This window comes from Vulpes vulpes, chromosome 9, assembly GCF_048418805.1.
Source record: "Vulpes vulpes isolate BD-2025 chromosome 9, VulVul3, whole genome shotgun sequence".
Classification (NCBI taxonomy): Eukaryota; Metazoa; Chordata; class Mammalia; order Carnivora; family Canidae; genus Vulpes; species Vulpes vulpes.
In genome coordinates, this window is record NC_132788.1 from 102,095,292 (window position 1) to 102,118,521 (window position 23,230).

Consider the following 23,230-nt stretch of genomic DNA (forward strand, 5'->3'; position numbering starts at 1 on the left):
CCCTTCTAGAATCATCCAAACTAGGTGGAGGACCCAGAATGCATCCTCCCTCTGCTCTTTTGGTCCCTAAGACTAAATAGCCATTATTCCTCCCTCCCTCAAAAAGAAGGAGGAAAAGAAGCAAAGTATTCAATAGGAAAGAATGGATAGACTTCAAAGCCAGACTTTGGCTTAAGTTCAGGTTTAACCCAGTTGGCAGCTGTGTTGCCTCAGGCGAGTGGCTTAACCTCTCTGAGCCTGTTTTCCTCCCCTGCAAATTAGGATTACTGATAGTACCCACTTCCCGTGTTTGCTAAGGGGATTCAGAGAGGTAACAGGGGACGTGCCAGTGCAAGATCTAACAGATGATGCCATAGCCATTGGCAGAAGAAAGTGGCTGTGGGGAAGAGCTTATGGGAGTGAGGAATCCTGGCTGGCGGCAGACTCAAGCAGATGTGCCGGAGAGCCTTGGCCAGTTAGATGGGGAAGTTCCAGCCGCCTCTGTCCTGCCTCTGGCCCTCACACCCCCTGCCTCTCTCCCGCAGAGAGCCTGCATCGACTTTGCCATCAGTGCCAAGCCGCTGACTCGACACATGCCCCAGAACAAGCAGAGCTTCCAGTACCGCATGTGGCAGTTCGTGGTATCTCCACCTTTCGAGTACACCATCATGGCCATGATCGCTCTCAACACCATCGTTCTCATGATGAAGGTGAGCCCCCAGCCCTGCCTCACCCCCGCTGCGCACCTGCCCCTCACACTCACACCCACCCTCCTCTGGCCAAAGGGAGATATGCCTGCAAGTCTCCCACGCATATCACACTGTGTTGCCACCGAGCCTCTGCTCTGGCTGTTCCCTCCGCCTGGCAAACGGTTCCTGACCTCCCATGACCGCCCAAGGCACCCACCTTTGCAGACACCCCATTGGTGATCCCACATGCTATAATATCAGCATCGATTGCCTGATGGTCATACCCCGTAGCCTGTGAGCTCCAAGGGCCCTGGCAAGTCCTGGTCACCCCTGAGTTCCTGGGGTTCAGTGAATCCTTGGCTCACAGGGAACAGGAGGCCTTCCATAAATGTTCAGTGGATGAATTGAGGAAGGGAGGGCAGGTGGGGACCTTGCAACGTTTGGGGCCACAGAGCCTCATTAGGGTGAAAAGTCAGAACCTTTCACCCTGTGGTCTGGAGACCAAAGGTCGGGATTTAAGCCCAGCTCTGCTATTTATCTCAGCATTTAACTTTGCACAGGGGACCAGCAACAATCAGGCCCCAGTTTCCCTGTCAATGAAACGGGAGTGATCATAATAGCACGTTCCTCCCATCCCTGGGTGAGGTTGAGGATTGAGTGAGGATGTTCAGGCAAAGACATTAGCACATTTCTCAACACTTCAAAAACACTCGTTATTTAAGCTGCTAATTTTTGAATTGGCGAAAAAGCAGTGCCTATTTTTGCTTGAAATGCTTCTCCATAAGCAAGTTCTTTTATCTTTTCATTGTTATAATCATGAACAGTTTCAAACAGAAAGGAATAGTATAGCACAGCGCTTCCCAAACCCCAGTGTGTTCACGGATCATCTGGGGATCTTGTTAATAAGCGGATTCTGGTTCTGGCAGATCCGGGGTGGGGCTGGGATCCTGAAATTCCAAGCACCATCCCCGGGATGCTGGGGCTGCAGGCTCCTGAACCCCACCCTCATGAACACCCAGTCTCGAGGTCATCCTCCAGCGGCACCCATTGTGAATTTATTTTATGTTTGCTTCATCTACCTTTTTCCTCTTTTTTCTTGAGGTGAAATTCACATAACATAAAATTAACCATTTCGAAGTGTGCAGTTCAGTGGCAATTTAGTACACTCGCCAAGTTGTGCACCCACCACCTCTCCCTACTTCCAAAACATTTTCATCCTCCCAAAAGGGGACCCCTGTCCCCATGAGCAGTCACTGCCCCCCACCCCCCTCCCCCAGCATCTTGCAACCACCAGTCTGCACTCTGTTTCTATGGATTTGCCCATTCTGGACATTGCATCTATTTTTTTTTTTATTCTTTTAAATGATAGACGTCACAATATTTTGTCCTTAAATCGTTCAGTATGTATTTCTAAGAAGTAAGAAAATGTCCTACATATCCTTATGTTCAACATGCTAAGTGATAATTCTCTAAGATACATATTGAGTTGTCCCCAAAATGTCTTTTACAGCATGAGTTGTTGTTTTTGGTTTTTGGGTTTTTAGAGGTAGTGAAGGGGCAGAGGGAGATAGAATCTTAAGCAGGCTCCACACCCAGTGCGGAGCTGGACATGGAGCTCAATCTCACAACCTGAGCCAAAATCAACAAGAGTCGGATGATTAACCGACTGAGCCACCCAAGTGCCCCATGAGTTGTTTTTTAAGCCAAGATCCAAATGGCTACACATGGCCTCTGGTTTTTGTCTTTTAAATCTCTGTCTTCCTCACACTTCCCCACCCCCCCCCCATGCTGTTGACTTTTTCAGGAAACCAAACGAGTTGAATGAAAACAGTCCCACCTCTGGGTGCATTGGTATTCTGTAACTACTGTTCTGGGGGTACTGTAACTGCTTCCTCACCTGCCATGTCTCCTGTAACTTGGCACTTGGGGCTAAAGGTTATAAACTTGATCTAATTAAATAGTTTGGGCAAGATTTCACAAGGAGTCAGAATAGCAGTTACCTCTAGGGTAGGTTGCCGACTTGGAAGGGGTGCAAGGACACTTTTGGGGGTGCTGGAAATGTGCTAAGTCTTGGTCTGGGGAGTAGTCTCATGGTAGGGCACAGGTAAGGATTTAGAGAGAGATCTGAAAAAAAAAAACAAACAAACAAAAAAAGAAAATCCTGCTGAGGAGATGATACAGGCATCCTCCTGCATCCTATCAGGAGCACAGTGAGGCAGGCAGTCCTGGGACCTGGGATGCCAAGGCAAGCTCAAGAAAGTGCTTGTTTTGAAGTGAAAAGATTAGCCCAGCCCATGAAGAGCTCACCTGGGGCCTGAGTCACCTCACAGGACATTGGGAAGCCTGGTGTCCAAGTCCTGCCTCCCCCAGGACAGGATAGCCCCAAAGCCACCTCCCCAGGCCCCACCCTGCCCATTGACCCTGCCGTCCTTCCTCCTCTCTATTCTATCCAGTTCTATGGGGCCTCGGTGGCTTATGAAAACGCTCTGAGAGTATTCAACATCGTCTTCACCTCCCTCTTCTCGCTGGAATGTCTGCTGAAAGTCATGGCTTTTGGGATTCTGGTAAGTATGAGGCTAGAGCTATGGGTTGGGGGAGAAGCCCAGAGGGGCACTGGGTGCTGGGTGATGGTCCCCTACCCCACCTGGCCCCAAGACCCACAACCCCAGCGGTGACTTGAGCATCCCTTCAGTGCCCACAGACCCTACTTAGGCGTTCACACGCTTGCCAAATAACACCAGTGGGACCCAACATCTGTTGATGGTTACTATGTGCCAGGCACACATTTGCACAGCCATGCCTCAAAGTGATCCAAGGGGTGGGAGTAGTTACCCTCCACTTTAAGAAAACTGAGGTCCAGACAGGCCAGGTCCATGGTGTTCCAGCCGTTCTAATCTAACCACAATCCTCGGTGAGATGTTCATTGTACAATGGAAGCAGCGCACAGATGTGCAAACTGACAACTGAGATGAATCTGTATCTGTCCGTGTTGTGTGCCAGGTGCTCTGAAGGTGCCTGTTCTACTGATTGCCTTGCAATCCAGGAGCCCCTAGCTTGCCTTCATCACCCACTAATGCAAGACGTCTCGCCCTGAGGCCCATTGATTCCCTGCAGGGATCTGGGATGCGATGGGTGGGGGAGTATCTGCAAAATCAGATATGGGAAAAAAAAAAAGTACATCTTTATTTTTCACAAGCTGCTAACTGGACTTTAAACATTTCCTCCTGTCTTGAAGGCAAACAGCCCCCTGCAGTGTTGCTAGTACAGTCTGTATCACCGTGTCACTGATAAAAATTAGATATTTTCCTAGTGCGTGATAGAGATTGCAGGCACCTCCAAATTTAGTGTGTGTTCAGTCTTGCTTCAAATGCTGGTGACTCTCAAACCTGCAGCTAGAAAGTATTTCGTATGGTAATGAGGAAGTGCATGAATCGTCAGATCCTCATTGAAAAGAATATTTTGATCAGCATATTTCAAGATAACAGGTGCCCTTGCAATCCTGGCTATTTTATATTTTTATTTTTTTTAAGATTTTTTAATTTATTTATTCATGAGAGACACACAGAGAGAGACGGGGTATTTTATTTTATGCATTGGCAAAGCTTCCTCTAGGAAGGTCTTCTCAGGTGGCTAAGGAGGTTCACAGCCCCCTCCCCAAAAAAAAAACAGTGAAGAGGGCCTGAATTGGTGGGGTTGTGTGTTGGGGTAACTGGTATGTCCCTACTGAGTGGTCGAGCTCAGACTTCCCTCTCGACCACCCACTTAGTTCACCTCTCGGAGAATGGCCTACAGCCCCGTGGCGTAAGCCAGGCTCTCTGGAGGGTAGGTGGAGGCTGGTTTCTCACCCCGGTGTCCCGAAGTGGCAAAGGCTGTCAGCTTTGGCACCGGAGAGCCCTCCATTCAGCTCACATCCCGACTATATCACCTCACCTCTCGCCATCGCTAGGGCCCATCCTCTGCCTCTTCCCCAGAAGAGCCCTCACAAACTCCAGCACAGATAAGTGTGTCTGGAGGCCGAGGGTGAAGCCTGGCCTGGTGTGAGGGCTCCATAAATGCCAGAAAGAGTGACAGTAAGGCTCCTCAAGGCTTTCTCCTCCAAGGCGGCACCTCACAACCCTGTCACCCATCAGGAGCATTTGGGGAGATTTCTTAAAATTGAATGATGCCCCAGAGCCAACCCCAGAAGTTCAGATTCACTTGGTCAGGTGGGGGCCCCTGAATCTGTATTTTTTAAAAAGATTTTGTTTATGTATTCATGAGAACACAGAGAGGCAGAGACATAGGCAGAGGGAGAAGCAGGCACCCTGTAGGGACCCTGATGCAGGACTCAATCTCCGGACCCCAGGATCACGATCTGAGCCAAAGACAAATGCTCAACCACTGAGCCACCAAGGCACCCCTGTATTTTTTTAAGATTTTATTTATCCATTTGACAAAATGAGAGCACAAGCAGGGGGGAGTGGCAGAGGCAGAGAGAGAAGCAGCTTCCCTGCTGAGCAGGGAGCCCAGTGTGGGGCTCCATCCCAGGACCCCGGGATCATGACCAAAGCCCAAGGCAGACGCTTCACCCACTGAGCCACCTAGGCGCCCCCTTGAATCTATATTTTTAACTAATACCCCAGGGTATCCAAAGTACAGCCTGGGCTCCCAGGTCCTGTGCTGAACATCAAGCAGGCTGGGGGAGGCACCCTGCATCCAGGGCAATGGCGTCAACCCAGCATTTCGGTCCTGGGGATGCCACCAGGATGGATCACAGAACACGTAGGGGGTGTAGGTATCAGGCTGTGGTGTATCCATATTAGGGTACAAATCCTGCCTCAGCCCTTTCTGACTGTCTGGCTTCAAGCAAGGCACTTGGCCTTTTTCTCCTGTTTCCACATCTACAAAATAGGAGTACCATACACCCAGCCTCCCAGGGCTGCGGGGAGCGTGGGTAGGCTCAGGCACGGGACCTGCCCCACACAGCTATGCTGTGCAATATTTGAATCCCCTCTCTTCTGGTAATAAAGGGGCTCTACTCGAGGGCTGGGGCTCTATCTCCCCCGCCACTGACCATCCCACAGGGGCCTGCGTGGGGCCTCCCCCTCCAGTTTATATGAAGCCCTAGTTGACCATGTGCAACTTAGGTGACCGGGGGAGCCTTCTAGTCCAGGGGCTTGAGGCCTATGGCCATATGCCTAGAAAGTTGCCTTCATTGGGACTCCCCAGAACATAGGATTGAGTGTGAGCATTTATCCAAAAACCCAGGAAGCTCAGTTTGAGGGAGGGGGAGTGAGACAGGAGCCAGAAGGCAGCCAGTACAAGGTGAATTATGAAGCCAGTTCCCAGTGTGGGCAAAAGGGCCCAGTTCCATTAAGGATCAACAGGAGGCATTAGAGGGCACATACTTCAGAGTCCTTCCACTTGAGGAGAGGAGGGAGCCGGGGGATTTATCCTCCAGTGCCCCTCAGTCATAGCCCAGGGCTGCTCCCAGGGGAGCTGTTCATTCCCCAGCAAATTTGCAACCAGGGGAAGCCCTTGGGCAGAGTAACTGAAGGTGTGTGATCAAAATATGAGGGGATGCAGGCAAGGCCCCAGAAGCATCTGCTAAAATACCAGAAGGGCCAGTGGAACATGACTTCCTTTCAGATGAGTATAAAATAGCATCCATTCATTGAGCACCTACCGTCTAACCAAACTCCACGTCTAGATTCACTCTCATGATCTGACTGCTGTGATACCTTTCTTCCAGAAGAGGGCTCTAAGGCCCAACCAGTCCAACTCCAAGGACGTTTAACTCCCACATGCTGAAAGCATTTGATTCTGGAAAAGCACAGCCCCAAAGCCTGGGTTCTCCTCTGTGAGGCAGAGGGGCTGCCACAGGGTCAGAGGCTCAGGGGAGACACTGACCATTCAGCAGGGGACCCGAGCCCCAACCTGGCCTCCGCTTTGTAAAGATGCTGGGAAAGCCTGAGTTTGGCGCAGGTTGCACTGAGCCACTGTTTGAACTGAGGGCTCTCTGTTCGAACCAGACCCTTGGATTCAGGCAGAGGTGCCGCTCAGTGTGAGCTCAAACCGTGTGGAATATTTCAGTGTTTTAACCACAGCGTGCTGTACCTGTGTGGCACGATGGAGCCAGCACCCGGCCCAGGGCTGTGCCAGTCAGGATAGGTCAAGTTAAGGTACAGTAACAAATAAAAAAACAAACAAACAAAAAGTTATAGTAACAAACACCCCCCATATCTCAATCACTCCAGCCAACAAAGGTTTGGGTGACATTCAGCAGGGGGGCCCTTAGCCTCATAGTTAAGGGACCCAGGCTCACAGAACATCTGCCACCTGGAACATTAATGGTCACCAAGCCCAGGGTTAAAAGAGTTCTGGAGAGTCCCGCGCTGGCCAGAAGGTGGCTCACACTGCCTCTGCTCAAAAACCTTTGGCTGTAACTAGACACACGGCCCCATCTAAGCACAAGGCCCCTGTTACTATCCCCCTTCTTCAGATTAGGAAGTGGAAGGACAGAGAGGTTAAGTCACTGGCCCACAGCCACACAGCAGCAAAACTGGGAGGTGAACCCACAGTCCTCTATCTTAGCGAGCGCGCTATAATGAGCAGGGTCTTGAACACAAACTTTGGTCTCAGAACCCTGGGTTCAAATCCTGACTCTTCATGTCCATGCTGCTCACCACAGATGGACGAGTAGCCTCTCTGAGCTTCAGCCACCTCATATAAAATGGCTGATAATCCTTTTCTCCGAGGGTCTACATGAGGATCCCAGTGACATCATTTATAAAGCATCTGGGGTATCAGGGAGCCCTAACATATGTCAGAGAGAGAGGCAAGCCCAAAGGGTTGCCCTCTCTCTCCAGCAGAGCTGAATCAGGTTGCAGAGGCCCCCTCTGGAGCCAGGAAAGCCATGGGGTCCCAGGGAGGGGGACCTCAGAGCAGATGATACAGCAGCATGTTGCTGTTTGAGTGACCATAAGTGCTGTGGGCACTCGGGTTGATCGGCAGCTGTGCCCCTAAAGTACCCCGGGGCCGGCTGTGGCAGCCGGGCATGGAGCCCTGCGTTGGCATCTCTGTCTTGTGGGTCCCCATTCTAGAATTATTTCCGCGATGCCTGGAACATCTTCGACTTTGTGACTGTTCTGGGCAGCATCACTGACATCCTCGTGACTGAGTTTGGGGTAAGTTTCCCGCCAGTTTCTCTCTGGGTAACTCCTGGCTGGGTGGAGAATGGGGGGGAATCTTCCAGAAGCAGCGGCCCCAAAAGCCACAGCTGACTTGGGCCAGCACTTGACCGTGACCAAAGAGGGAGAAGCAGGGACCCCCAGGGCAAGGGCAGCTGTCAGAAGGGCAACTCAGGGAGACGGGGGAGCCCAAAGCCATGGCTATGGGGCCAGCGCGGCAGCGTGAACTTCCCTGCATCTTGGCTGGTGACTTAGGAATAAATAATATGGTTGAGTACCCTGAGACAATTAAAGGAGCCCAAGGCTGAGCCCTGTCCCCAAACACCACACCGTGTTGGGGACCCAGAAAGAACCGACTTCCAGTCAATTCTGCTTGAACTAACCACCTTCTGGTTCATGAGGGGAGGTTCAGGAGGGAGCCATGGCCCTTGTGCCAACAGGGGACACCACTGCCAGGGCCTTAGGAAGGTCCCCAGGATGTCCACCCTCTTTTATTCCCAGGCTTGGGAAGTTTGTGATTTGGGGGTCTCTGGACCCCTCTGCAGTGGCCCCATAGGCCACATCACCATTCCCCCTCATCTGAAAGACTCAGGCCCCAGAGCTCCTATCTCAGACCCCCTCCATGGCCATTTGCAAGTGAGCCCAGTCTTGGGAGCCCCCAGGAGACTGCAGGGAGGGGAGGAGATCCTCACAGGGAAGCAAAAGGGCAAAGACTGTTGGAGCCAAGGGCCAGAGGGGTCATCACCCTCATCATAATAACAATAAAAATAATGCCTGGCAAGAATGGCATGCTCAGTTGCATGACAGGCACTGTGCCAAGCGGTTCACATGGATTAGCTCGTGGTACAGGTCAGAGGGTCAGGACACAAAGAATTCCCTTGGAGGGTTCAACAGAAGGGATTGGAAAGCAGAGACCACTCACGGAAAGGAGGGGATGGGCACAGGCCAGGATGGCAAAGTGCCTAGCACCCTGCCACTATGGGGAGTTGTCACCTGCCCAAGTGCTTGAAGCAGGGAGGAAATCTGAGCTGGAATGGGGAGGGGCCACCAGGCAGGAGCTGTGGACCTGGAGGGACAGACCCCTCCCTCCCTCTGCCCAAGAGGAAGGCCAAAGCAGGTCCAGAACACTGGGAGGAATACCCAAGCCTATCTCTCCTCCACCCTCCGTCTCCTACCAGTCCCTCCCATTGGCCAGACCTAGCCAGAAGGGAGCCGAAGGCTGGGGAGTCAGAAGAAATGCTAGACAGAGAAAAGTGGAGAACAGACCTGGTTGGGGTGTGGCCTGAGGAAGAGGGTGCTGCCCCATTTCACAAATGAGGAAGCTAATGCTTGATGCTCAGGCAAGTGAGGGACCTGCCTAAGGTCATGCATCCAGACCTGGTGACTCCTGAGAGCTCACAGGTGACCCCTGGGGTGGCCCCATTAGAGCCAAGGGACCAAGTGACCCATTCTTCCATCCTGGAAGAGGAGCTCCATGGAAGAGGAGACCATTCTCCAAGTGTCACCTGACACCTCCCTCCCAAGTAGTATCCTGGCCACACCTCTTTGCCTTCAGCTCCACTGAACCAGAAAATCTCCCTAATCTTCATCCCGTGCCTAACACCTTCCTCTAGTGTGAACACTGGGGCTGTCCCCATTGGGGTTCCCCACCTGACCCCTGTGCCAGAGCCTCAGCCTCATCTCTGCCCTAAGTTGCTAAGAGATCCAGAACTCCAACTGGCTATCAAAACAACACCCTGCAGCTGAGCACAAGACAGTTTTGAACCCGTGGCCATCTGGGTTAAGAGATCGGAAGGGTGGCCCGCACCCCCGCCGAGCAAGTGGAGGAAGTTGGTTGAAACCTCCAATCACCCATAAGAAATCCACAGGGCTGGACCCCAGTGGCCCATTCTCCAGGCTGGCAGGATAGGGAAGGGCAGGAGGATGAGGCACAGAGCCCAAGTCGGGGACATCAGGACTGTCACAGTGGTCAAACAGCCCTCCCCACGAGCTGGTTGACTTTGGGCAACATGCATCACCTCCCCTCATGTAGAACGGGGGCTGCTGTAATGAGCCTCACTGGATCCCTGCGAGCTCCGCGTTCACTCTTGCGTTCACCGAGCCCCTGCTGTGTGCCAGGCATTATTTTTAATATTTTGCTTTGTTCACGGAAACCGTGAACAAAGCAAAAAACAGAGAAGAATGCCTGCCCCACAGGGCTGACCTTCTAGGGAGGGAGTCTGCAACTTGTAACAAGTGTGAGCCATCCGCGTGAAGGGTTTGGCACAGAACCTGCCCTGCCAGGAAATAGATGGTCCCGAATGGCGGTTACTGTTATTGCTATTATTACCATGAAGGTACTTGGGTCCACAGTTTGTTCGCCAACCGCATCCCCCACTCCATTCCCCCGGGGCCCTGAATTAGAATCATTGGGAGGGAAAGATAGAGGGTGGGTGCATGGAGCCTTTTAGGGTGTTATCCTCCCAACCTGCCGGGCGAGGAGCCCACTGCCTCCCCTTTCTGCCACCCAGGTAAGCCCACTAGGTCAGGCCAGAGCTCAGCCAGGCTGAAGCAGGGAGAGCCAGACCCTTGGGAGGGCAAGTCCCCAGGGTTTTGGGAGGGGGAGAGGGCTCGGGGCCCCCTGGGCCTCAGCTGCCGCCCCCAAGTGGCCGGGTGACGTGGGTTTGCCCTGCGTTCAATGGATAATGACTGTGTTTCTTGTCTTGTCTCTTTTCATGCCTGCTCTTTAAACTGTATATTGGCACAACGCCGTCTGAAAAACTCATCCAATCAAAATGCACTATGAAATTCATTTGTTCATCCATGACGTGGTCTGTGTGTTCATACACCAATGACTATCTCCCAACCCACCACCCCCACTCCCCGCCCGGGAACCGAAACCCATTGGTTTTTTGGCACTGGTTTCAAATCAACCTAAAAAACGCTGAACACGCCTCCCCAACTGCCCCCGCCCGCCCGCTCCCCCTCCATCTTCAACATCTGCATCTAGAATCCGGTTGGTCTTACTTCTTTCTGAAGTCTAAATGCCTTACATTAACTGTGAACGCATCTTCTCGTGTCAGCACTGCACGTCCCGCCCTGGGCTTTGGACTTGGGTTGCCTGATGCACCCCCCCACCCCCCGCCCCGCAACTCCCCTATCCCGTCTGTCTGTCTGTCCCCCCAGCCCACCCCCACTCCCGCCTCGTTCCTGCGGCCCCTCCTCCCCTTCCTCCCCCCACCCTCATAGTTTTTATTGGGTTCTGAATTGGGATTTTCTGTGTGGGTTGGTTCGCGTCTTTTGCAAAGAAAAGATCGGGTTTGCCGTGTGCGGCACCTCCCGCAAGTCCAGTCAGCCGGCTCGGTCTCCCGCCCCAGCCCTCAGCCGCATCCCTACACTCAGAGCCCTCGGCCACCTGCTCATCGCTCCTGTCCCCTGTTTGGCTTCATGGAGCCTGTGCACCAGGACAGCTCACTCCATTCCAGGCCCGTGGGTTTGGCTGGCTAGAGACATCAGTCTCCCAAGTCCCAGGAGGAGGTCTGAGGGCCGGGCAGCAGGCAGGCAGAGACTCGGAGGGAAACCCGGACCAGCCAGATGAGGCCCTCCGCTGGAGGCCTGGTCTTCACATGCTCACCTGCCCCACATGCACGCAGTCACTGCATGCAGGGCCCCCTTCCCACATCCACACTCTCTCCCCATGCCTCTCTTGTTCTCATGCTCTTCCTCTCTCTTCTCCTCACCACACACACACACACACACACACACACACACACACATGCACACCTGTCCCTCTCTCTTATTATATCCATCCACCCTGCACACCCACGCTCCTACCCCAGCACACACCATCTCCATGGCTCTCACCTCATATACTCGGCTCCTTGCACACTTCGCACTCTCATAAATCCAATCCTCCTCTGCCTTGTCCCCACCACCCCTGCGCCCCTTTGAAGGACCCCCTGAATGGCAGCTTTGCACCAGGATCCCTCATCCCTCCCGCGCTCGCAGTACTGCGTGCACTCGTCCACCAAACATTTAATGATTCCAGTGTGGTGCCACACATGGAGGGGTGGGCTGAAGTAGACCGCCAACCCCTCAGCTAAAGCCAAAGTGGGGAAGCCAGGCATTAGATAACCACTCTCGAACCCACCTAAAATGGTAATGGTATTGTAAGCTAAGGTATAAGCATTGTTAACCAAAGAGGAGTGGGGGGAAGGATATTTGAGACCCAGTACAGCACATGCAAAGGCCCTGTAGCAAGAAGAATCATGCAAGGGTGGGGAAGTCTGGGTCCATAAGTGAGGGGATGTGGCTGGAGTAAGGAGAGCGAAGGGAGGCTGACCCAGAAAAAGTGCAGAGGGCAAGAGGAAATAAGCTCCTAGGCCCTTGTGGCAGCCTGAGAGGATTTGGAGCAGGAGCAGCATGGGAAGTGTGGTTAGATGTGATGGCTGAGGCTGTGAGGGAGCAGCCAGTCAGGAGGTCTGGGGAGAAGGGAGCACCAAGACCCCCGTGAGATGGGACTGGCCATCCGAGCAGGGGCTTCTCCGGGATCTGGGGATGGGTTGGGTCTGGGCTGTGGGGAAAGGATACCCGAAGGGATCTAAGTCTGGCTTAAACTGGGAGATGGAAATTAGGGAATGCCAGAAGAGGGCCGAGCAGGGGGGAAGAGCACAGGTGTAGGCACAGCAGGTTTGAGGTGCCTGTAAGAGCACCCCAGAAGTAGGCAGGCGGTTACAGGATCTGGAGTGTGGAGGCCAGGTCTGCTGAGGTGGGGTCTGCAAGTGGCAGGATTTCTCTGGGACCTTCAGGTGGCTGGTTCCCGTGTCTCTGTGGGCGTGACAAGCCTTCCAGGGCCTGTGTCCCCCCCCATCAGCCTTGAACCAGGAAGCACAGAGCGGGCTTAGAGGAGAGCTCGGCTGCTCCTTCTTGGGCTGTGAACAGAAAGATGGAAATTAGGAAGAGGGAAATGACCAGAAGTTCTGCAAGCACTTGAAGGACTCGATGCAGGACCAAGAACAGATGGGGGGTGGGCAGTGGATGAGAGCAGACAAGTACCTTCCCCTGCCCTGTCCCCTGGACCTCTCTCATCTCCACCCCCCACCTCCCCCGTGTGTCTCCTCCCTCGGCTCCAAGAAGGGCAGCATGCTCTCTGCACGCGTCTACCTGCGAGATCCCCTTGCTTCTCCTGCATGGTGGCAGGCTCCCCCCGCCCCTGCTCTACCCTGAGTCCCCGGAGGCTGCTCCAGGGCCCATCTGCCTTTGCATGCTGGGCAGAGTCCACATGTTATGACCCGCCCCGTGAAGGGATGGCTTGTACTCTGGGGATGGTCGGGAGGGGCTGGGGACACCTGGGCCATTGGCCTTGTCCCCAGGTAGAGCTGGGTGGCCAGGCAGGGCTGGGAGTCAGGTCAGCTGGGCACAGGGGGTGACTCTCAGCTGAGCTGGGTGCGGGAGCTTACTCGAGGCCCTTGAGACATTCTCACAGTGGTTGTGCCCGGTATGGTCAGGGCAGGATCTCCCAGCCCCCTCCCCCATCCTAGAGGCCCTTAGGATATGTACTGATGTGTCCCAAAGAGCATCCTAGACTTTGCCAGCAAATCCAGAGGCCTCTTGTCAGCCCCAGAAATTCCTCGAACTCCCATCCCTGCCTCTCAGCTCCCAGGCCAACGTAAGCACAAGAGATACAGACCAGTAGCTAGCTGGGAAGCCCTCAGGAGCCACCAAGTAGGATGTCCACATAGAATTCATCATCCAAACTTTTGAGAGCAAAAGGCATGTCGGGGCAACCAAATCTGGTCACCCCTGCGCCATCTGGGGGTGAGGGCTAGGCCAGTGTAAATCTTGCTTCATGGCCTGTGTCTAGGGCTCCTCCAAATTCCCTAGAGCAGAGTCCAGTTAAAGGCCCTCTGCCTCCAGCCGACTGGTTGACTGACCGAGCTTTCCATGTCTGCCTGAGGCAGAGCTCTCAAACTCAAATGCTTCTGGCATTGAAGTAGATGCCATAAGCCAGGAAAGCAAGTGGCATTTCTAGAACATGGGGACCTTGGCTAACTGGGGGGCACATGGCCTGCTTCAGAGGGGCAGCCACATCTCAGCCCCAACTAACTTTTGCCAACCTGGAGACAGGTCCAGAGTTGCCAGAAAGCCAGATGTGGGGGAGAAATCTGATTCTTAAACCCTGGCAACTATTTTTAATCAAAACAAGACAAAACCACTCAGGCCCAACAAGATAGCTTTGGCAGCCAGATTTGGTCCATTGGTGACTTTTAGCCGCCTGTCCCCCACCAGTGACCCCGAGACCCCAGTAGGCATGGTTCCTCACCCCCTCGTGGGGCAGCCAGCACCCATCTCCTGCTGGCCTCTTGGCTCCCCTCCCAGCTGACCACCTCCTTCCCTGGGGGGTTCTCCCGGCTGGGGCGGGAGGAGGTAGAGGCAGTGACTAGACTGGGGGTCTTCGAGCAGAGGCAGGGTCTACCTAGGGAGGTCCTGGGGGCAGGGACGGCCCCACCTCCAGCACTGGCCCCTCGGTGGGCCTGGGCTGTTTGCGAGCTCACCCACCCACGGGCGCTGCGTACTTCCTGCTTCCCGCAGGCCTGGTCCCGTGCTACTCCACCCAGCCCCAGAAGCTGAGAAGCCATCCCTGAGAGGGGGGAAAAGGGCCCCAAATGCATCTTCTCCGACTCAGCGGGCAGCGAGGACTCGCCCTGCAGCCGACCAGCCCCAGCTCCCTCCCGTCCTCCCCATTCCCGCTCGCCAAGGGGGTAAGAAAAGATGCTCTTCCGCTTCTCCGATTGGCTCGAGCCGCTGCTCCTCTTGGCTGTGGGGTGAGGTCAGGGCGGGCAGGAGCGGGTGGGCAGCTCGGCAGGGCAGGGCAGGGCAGGGTGCCCGTTGAGTCCCATGACAGATGCATTTCTGGCCCGGAGCGTAACATGCCCTGGGAACCCGCACATGTCCGCCAGGCCTGAGCGTGCTGGCTACCCCCACCCCGCCCTGGTGTTTGTGCATCGTACACGTGTGATGGATTCGGCAACTTGACCCGCTTGTGTCCTATCGTCTCAGTGCATTTGGTTGTTGGGAGAAACAAAAACCATCTCGATTTTTTTCCTGATTGGATGATTCGGATATATTTTCTTTTCCTTGTTCTTTTGTTATTTCTTCCCCACCCCTACCCCACCCGGTTCCTTTCTCTTCCTTCCTTTTTCTTTCCTTTTCCCCATCGCGGGTGGGGCTGGCAGGGAGGGTTTATGCTTTTGAGTTGCCTTTTCCCCCCTTCCTCCCTCCCCCCTCTCCCAACTTTGTTCCTTTTTCGACGTTTTTCCTCCGCACCATTGCATTAATAGTGCTTTCTCTCCCTCCTTATTTGGGGTCTGGCTTGCTTTTCCTGTTGGTTGGCTTCATGTAGGGGCCTCTGTGAGTGGTGACGGCTCTGAGCCCCCGGGGGTGGGTGGACGGTCACCCTTTTCTCTCCCATCTCCCCAGAATAACTTCATCAACTTGAGCTTTCTCCGCCTCTTCCGAGCTGCCCGGCTCATCAAACTCCTCCGTCAGGGTTACACCATCCGAATTCTTCTCTGGACCTTTGTGCAGTCCTTCAAGGTGAGCCCCTGATGCCAGTCTAGGGCTGAGAAGATCTTACCCCCACCCCTGCTCTAGCCAAAAGTAGAAATCAGATGGCAATGCCTCTCTGGTGCACTTTGCTGAGAGTCTGTTATCTGCAGGGCTCTTCTCTAGACAGCCTGCCCCTGGGGTGGCTTGAGAGCTCCAGGGGGAATCCCCTTGATCCCATTATGGCCTCAAAGAGACCCACCAAGCCCTGCCACCACTCTGGCACAGCATGGGGCCACCCAAACCAGCAAGGCAGAGCACTGGAACCAGGGAGGGAAATGGTGTGGGTAAGAGGCCCCCGTGGCACTCTCCTTCATCACCTTCCTTCCCACCAGGCCCTGCCATATGTCTGTCTGCTCATTGCCATGCTTTTCTTTATCTACGCCATCATCGGGATGCAGGTGAGTGCTGGTCCCCTCATATTCTTAGAGCCCTCCCTGGGGAGGGCCACTATCCTTAAGCTGGGGGGGGGGGCAGGGAACCTAGTTTGGAGAGACAGCCATGACCGTTGAGCGGAGTTTCCCTAAAGCCACTGAGGGGGCATGGCTGCCCTTGGTCATCACCCTCCGGTTCCCCAGGTGTTTGGCAACATCGGTATTGACGTGGAGGATGAGGACAGTGATGAGGATGAGTTCCAAATCACTGAGCACAATAACTTTCGGACCTTCTTCCAGGCCCTCATGCTTCTCTTCAGGTGAGAGGGGGCACATGCTTTCAGGCTCCTCTTTTGGTGGGGGCGGGTCCTCTCCTGGTAGGGGCGGTCATCTTCTGGGGGTGGGGACACCTTCTGGTTGGGGGGAGTGGGGCGTGTCATCTCCCTCCTCTTCCAGTAGGGGGTGCGCTGTCTTCCTTCTGTTCCAATGACGCTTGGGATGTGTTTGGGGGAGAGGGGGGCCCAGGGACCCTTGCTGGGCAGAAGCTGAGATCCAAGCATGAAGGCATTTTCAGGCGTGACCTCATTGAATCCTCCTGACCTTCCTGTGAGGTGGGGATTCTTGGCAACCCCATCTGACAGGAGAGGAAATTGAGCCTTATAGACTGAGGCTTGATTCTTCATCCTGGCTGCACAGTAGAGTTCCTTCATTCCTCCACTGGAGGCTTATTGAGCATCTACTGTGTGCTGGTGGTACTGGGAATAAAGCAGAAAGAGCTCTTCAGTGCCCTCCAGGAGCTTTTCTTCCCGTGGGGGAGAAAGGCACTCAGTAAGCTAATGGATGGAGAGTGCTAGAAGGGGATGAAATTCAAAGTTAAAAGGGAAATAGAGAAACAGAAGAATAAATAATGTATGATTCCACTCATATGAGGTGCCCAGAACAGGCAAATTCATAGAGAAGAAAAAGTGGACTGGCAATTGCCAGGGGCTAGGTGAGTGGACGAGGGGGAGCTAGTGTTTAATGGGTACAGGTTCCCAGTTTGGGACAGATGAAGGATTCCAGAGGTGGACACTGGTGAATGCACTGAATGTCACTGAACTATACCCTTAAAAATAGGTAAAATGATCAATCTTATGTATGTTGAGGTACAAAAAAATAAAATAAAACCGAATCTGTGGGAGTGAGGCTTTGGCATCAGCATTGTTTAAGGGCCCCCCACCCCCGCCATGAACTTTAATGCACAACCAAAGGTGAGAATCACCTCTCTGAGCTCCCAGAGAGAAAAGGTGACTCACCTGAAACTTGAACAAATGCCAGTCCAACTCCAGAGCCCAGTGCCCCCAAGGGATATTAGCATCCAGGGCTGGGTGCTCAGGTCCCCAATGATGCCCCCTCTCTGTTCCTCAGGAGTGCCACTGGGGAGGCTTGGCACAACATCATGCTTTCCTGCCTCAGCGGGAAGCCATGTGATAAGAACTCTGGCATCCTGACTCCCGAGTGTGGCAATGAATTTGCTTATTTTTACTTCGTCTCCTTCATCTTCCTGTGCTCGTTTCTGGTGAGTTTGTGCACATGTCCAGTGGGGTGGGGGGCCGGGGCTCCCTGGCCTGGCTCCCACTCACGGGGCATGGGTTTCTGTAGGATATGGCTGTGGCACCGATTGGCTGCCTCCCAAGCATCTCTGAGCCAGCTGGGGATTAGGTTAACGGGGTATTCTCAGCAGCAGCACCATTGATGTTTGGGGCTGGCTCGTTGTGTGGTGGGGCTGTCCCATGCATTGCACTGTGTTTAGCAGCATCCCTGGCCTTCCCTCCTCAGAAGTGATAAGCAAACATCCCTTCAGTCATTAGCAGTGTCCCTGGGGATTGGGGAGCAGGGAGGAAGGACCAAATCTCCCCCATCTGAGAACTACTGGGTTTTACCAGGGGAAAAACCAGGGGAGCCGAGAGTTGGTCCCCCAGCCAGTCTGACTTCCTGGAGCAGTTAGAGCAAAATCAGAACAGAAGCTCTCCAGGTATCTAGCAGAGATTTTTTTTAAGGTTTTATTTATTTTTTCATGAAAGACACACGGAGAGAGGCAGAGACACAGGCAGAGGGAGAAGCAGGCTCCCTGCAGGGAACCTGATGCAGGACTCAATCCCAGGACCCCAGGATCACAACCTGAGCCAAAGGCAGACGCTTGGCAACCACTGAGCCTCCTAGGCACCCCACGCAGGGGAGATTTAATTCAAGGATTGGCTACACAGGGTTGAGAGAGAAATAGAGAACACTGAAGTCACCACAGGGATGATTAGCAGGATCCAGGAATGAAAAGAGGAAGAGGGTATATCAACCCACCACACGGCCCCTGGCCCCGCTGAGGAAATGCTGGTGCCATGGCTGTCCACAGCCCCAGGACACTTGCAGATGGTGAGGGTTTCCTATGGCTGCTGTGATAAACCATCATGAACTTGGTGGCTTAAAACAACAGAAATTTACCCTCCCAATTTAGCCTCCCACCCTCCAGAGGCTAAAACCGATCAAGGTGTCAGCAGGGCCCCCAAAGCCTATAGGGGAGAGTCCTTCCCCGCTTCTTCCAACTTCTGGTGGCCCCAGGCTTTCCTCGGAATGTGGCTGCGTCCCTCCAGCATCTGCCTCCATCTTCACGTGGCCTCTCCCCTGTGTGTCTGTGTCCAGATTTCTCTCTTCGGGGGACGGGGGCAGCAGTCAGATTGGATTTAGGGCCAACCCTAATCCAAAATGACCACCTCCTAACTTGATGACATCACCAAAATCCTTTTTCCAAATAGGTCACATTCACAGGTACCAGATATTAGGATTTGGACACGTCTTTTGAGGGGGACACAATTCCACCCACAATACAGACCCTCGCTGGAGGCAGGAGTCCCTTCTCCCGTACTCCCCAGTCTGGTTTCCTGACCGTGGATCCCATTGGCAGGATCTATCAAGCCAGCTGCCGAGGGAGCGTGAGATGGGTGCAGACCCCAGCCAAATGCCAGTGTCTGTCAGCAAAAACCAAGCACCCTCACCCCGTTCAGACGAGTGGCCTCGCACTAAGAGGCTTGCAGCATCTGGTTCCCAGCCCCCCAGCCCAGAAGCTCCATTGACCAGTTCCAAATACCCAGGAGAGAGAGTCTGAATGGGCCAACCCAGCCCCTGATCAAATATCTACCCTTTTCCAAGCAGCTGTGGGTACATGTCGGGCGCCAGATCTTATAATACAGCCCATCTGGGAAGGGCAGGTGCTCTAGAGCACATCTCTGCTTGACCATCAGCACCTCCCCCAAAAGGGCAGGGATTTCTGTTTTGTTCACAGTCACATCCCCAGCACCTAGCACAGTGCCTGGCACACAGCAGGTGCTCAATCAGAATCATGAAGATGAATTAAAAATCAAGCCACTGAAATTAGGGACACCTGGGATTACCGGTTGTTTGTTAAGCACCTACTACATTTGTGTCTACACACTTGTTGAATACCTACTGTGTACCAGACCTGATGCTAGGCGCTGGGGTACAGGGGCAGAACACGGTTCTCTCAGGCTGCAGGGGTGATAGGCAGACAGATGGACAGGTAATGCCGATGTGGCCTGTTACGTGCTATGATGGGGGTGATTCAGACCAAAGGAAGGAAGATTTCAAAGAGTGGCCCACAGGGACTAGAACATGTGTACTCAGAAAGTCCAGGTGCGGCTGGATCCAGACAGCGGACCCCAACCCCACACTGGCTTGCCCTTTCCCACACTGGCTTCGCTCTCAGACTTTCTCCTCGTAGAGGCAAAATGACCACCGGGCTTCAACAAAGATCCCAGGGAAGGCTCTCAGTGGGCACCTGGGGTCATGGGCTCCTCCCTAACGGATCACAGACCTGGGTTGTATGACCGCGGCCTGAGGAGCCAGAGAGTGGGGGTGAGCCACACCCAGCTACAGCCTCTTAAGTATAAAGGAGGGAGGTCCCCAGGTGCTGCTACCCACAGGGAGACAAATCACAGTGTTCACTAAAGGAACAACATTTGCCAAGGTCTGGAGGCAAAATGGTGCCAGCTCCCCTGTGCTGAGGGCTAGGAGAACATGTGAGAAGGTGCTACCAGGTGCAGATGAGGGCAGGAGAATTAATTCATCCGTCCGTCTCTCCATCCATCATCCATCCAGGAAATGTTTGCTAATTGCTTACTGTGTGCTGGGGCTGGGAATACAACACCCATGGAACGCTCGCTTTGGCCTTGTTGGGGGGCCAATGTGGGAAGATTTGGGGTCATGGTGGTCCCTTGGGGTTGGCCTCCATTTCACCTAGCCTCTCCCCCCCCCTCCAACTCTCCGTCTCCATCCATCACTATTGGTCGTTGTCTTTTTGTATTTCTCTGTCTCCATCATGATCTCTGTGTCCCATCTCCATTTCTGCACCCATTTCTGGGCTCCTTGCATGAGTGTGTGTCTCTCCTCCCTGTCCCCCCATCTCTTTCTTTCTCTGTCTCCCTTTCTCCATCTCACCTCTCTCTCTCTCCCTCCCTCTCTCCCATTCTCTCTCTCTCTCTCTGGGCCCCCGTGTATGTGTGTTTGGGTGTGTCTCGCTCTCCCCCACTCCCTCTCGGCCCCCGGGGTCCCCACAGATGCTGAACCTCTTTGTCGCCGTCATCATGGACAACTTTGAGTACCTCACCCGAGATTCCTCCATCCTGGGTCCCCACCACCTGGATGAGTACGTGCGTGTCTGGGCCGAGTACGACCCCGCAGCGTGGTAAGGAGTCACCTGAATCCTCCAGCCACATCGCCCACCTTTCTCTGGCATTAGAGCACACGAGGCTAGGTCAGGCCCCAGACTTTGGGGTATTGCATCCCTGGGGAGCTAGCTGGGATCTCCGAGGGGTCGACCTGGAGGAAAGAGATGAGAATCAGCACCCTCGCACACTACAGGTGAAACGGTTGGGTACCACCCCTGCCTGAGGCCCAGGCCTTCTGGGTCATGAGGGAAAGGAATCAAGCATTGGGGATTTTGCCTCCTGTAAATCTGCCCCGGCCCTCGCTGAGGGGCCTTCGGATGGTGAGGACAAATTAGCCAAGCCCCAGGGAGGAAACCAGAGGCCTCTCAGCCTTGAGGTCCTGGGAGCAATGGGAACAGGGCCGGCCCAGCTCCCTCAACAGACGGGATTGGCTGTGAGATCAGAGTGGTGCTAGAACAGGTGATCGCATGAGACCAGGACAAAAGACACAGAGCCTCAGGGTCTCTCGCATGTTCACTGTCACAGAGGGAGAGAGCTCTCCTACCCTTGGGCCCCAGAGCGCTTATTGACTGATAGGCGGTGGTTCCAGAGGGTCCTCTCCCCGCCGCCGTGCACCTGGGCAGCACCCTGAAGCTGCTCAGAGGAGCCATCCCCAACCTCAGGCCACCATCCCCACCAGCCACTAACTGAAGAGTCTCATTCAGGCTGAGCTTGGGGCCTAAGAAGGCATGAACGGGGGCCCTCAGCAGCCCAGGTGCTGGAGGGGAGGCCTCAGGAGGAAGGTGGGGAGGACTGCATCTTTGCCATCCCCACAGCCCCAGACAAGTCCTCCACGAGACCGAGAGGCTGGGGTGAGCCACGGGTCTGGGGGCTTGACATTTGGCTGGTTCCTAACTCTTCCTCTTTTGATTTTAGGTCACAGCAGTTGGATGCTGTCCCCCTGTCCTGTATTCCACGAGCTCTCCCTCTCCCCGCAGTGTAGCCCCGTAGATTGTGGAGAAGGCAGATGCAGAGAGCCCTGGGGGAGGGCCTCCCCACCCCCTGCTACCCACGCACCCACCCACCCCGGCCCAGAGCTTTTGCACACCCCAACCGACACCCTCTGCCCCGGGTCTGTCTGGGAGCAGCCCAAGTCTCCCCCACCCCTTCAAGCCGGGGAGGGGTCCCCAGCCCCCAGCGACACGACCTTGCTGCGTGCGCGGGGAGCCAGCGTGAGCGCAGCCTGACCCCTGCCTCCACTAACCCCTGTCTTCTCCTTTCAGCGGTCGGATTCATTATAAGGATATGTACAGTTTATTGCGCGTCATATCTCCCCCTCTCGGCTTAGGCAAGAAATGTCCTCATAGGGTTGCTTGCAAGGTTGGAATTCCACTAAAACCTGCTAGCATCCATGGAATGAGTGTGGCTTGGGGTTCTTCAATATATATATTTCATATATATATATCTAAAACACAGAGCCATCTCTCTTTCTTGCATTAAACTAGAAAATTCTTAGCCGACAGAATGCAGTCACGTAGATTCGATGAAGCATGGGACATATCTCTCTGTTCCCTTCAGCCATTTCTGCTTGCTCTTAGCTGAAGCTGTCCATCCCAGGGTCTCAACGGCACCCCAAATCAGACACATCGGGGGGGGGGTCGGAAGTGCGCATTGACCCCCCCCATCCACCTCCACGCTCTCCCCCTCCACCCTTCGCCTCCCAAAGCCCCCAGCCCTCCTCCCGCCGCCCCAGCCCCCCCTTCCCCATCTAGGCCCCCTCAGAGACCAGCCTCAGCCAAACCAGAGAACTTGACCCAATTTTTAAAATAACACCGAGCCAGAGCATTGTGCCAGGCCCTCGGAACTGAGAACCCGCCTTTCCTGCAAGTCCCACCGGAACCATAGCTCAGAGTCAAAATTGAATCTGACTTTTCTCTTTTCTCTCTCTCTCTCCCTGCTCGTGAGCAGTGAAATAATCTTTTTTTTAATGACCTTTTCTCCCATTTTTTTCCTCCTGTTTTCCATTTATTTGAAATACCTATTTTATTGTTCTCTGCATCGTTCTCTCTCTATTTTTTCGGCTCGTGTGGTTTTTTTGGTTTGGTGTTTTTGGTTTTTTTTTTTTTTTTTTTGGTTTGGTTTTGATTTTGGTTTTGGTTGTTTTTTTTCTTCTTCTTCCGTTCTCCCTCTCTCCCTCCACCCACCCCTTCCTTTGGTTCTCCGTTCCCACCCCGTTTTGTTTTCGGTGCTGCCAGGGGCCGCATGCCTTACCCGGACATGTATCAGATGCTGAGACACATGTCTCCGCCCCTGGGTCTGGGGAAGAAGTGTCCGGCCAGAGTGGCTTACAAGGTAGTCTACCCTTGCCGACCACCGGCGTCGGGCACTGGGGATTTTTCAGCGCTGACCAGGAACAACCAGCCGAGTCTCTTTTTCCGGAGTTTACTCTTCTTTTTTTTTTTTTTCCCTCTTTTTCTTTTTCTTCTTTTTTTTTCCCCCCTTTCCTCCTCGAGTAAATGGATCATGACCATCCCTTGACTCTAAACAGCACACTGTGTCCGTCTTTTCTGATGAGTGTGTCTTGGTGTTTTGAGACTCCATTATGGCCAACACGCCGGGGGGAGGGGGAGGGGAGCCCCCAGGCCCCTGCACCTGGTCCCCGGGGAACCAAATTGGACACAAACATGCTTCGGAGGGAACACCGCCTCACCTCCTTTCTGCCCACCCAGAGCAGCCCC

At 54.0% G+C, this 23,230-nt stretch overlaps 1 protein-coding gene across 3 annotated transcripts in view; it reads left to right on the plus strand.

Moving 5' to 3' along the window:
• CACNA1A (calcium voltage-gated channel subunit alpha1 A) overlaps positions 1-23,230 on the plus strand; it is a 288,336-nt gene that overhangs the window by 247,736 nt on the left and 17,370 nt on the right. For all 3 annotated transcript variants that reach the window (XM_072721457.1, XM_072721459.1, XM_072721458.1), the window contains 9 exons: positions 525-689; positions 3,122-3,232; positions 7,751-7,834; positions 15,296-15,412; positions 15,757-15,822; positions 16,000-16,115; positions 17,203-17,353; positions 20,403-20,530; positions 22,748-22,844. In XM_072721457.1, coding sequence (XP_072577558.1) covers positions 525-689; positions 3,122-3,232; positions 7,751-7,834; positions 15,296-15,412; positions 15,757-15,822; positions 16,000-16,115; positions 17,203-17,353; positions 20,403-20,530; positions 22,748-22,844 — 1,035 coding nt within the window. The remainder of the gene's footprint in view (positions 1-524; positions 690-3,121; positions 3,233-7,750; positions 7,835-15,295; positions 15,413-15,756; positions 15,823-15,999; positions 16,116-17,202; positions 17,354-20,402; positions 20,531-22,747; positions 22,845-23,230) is intronic.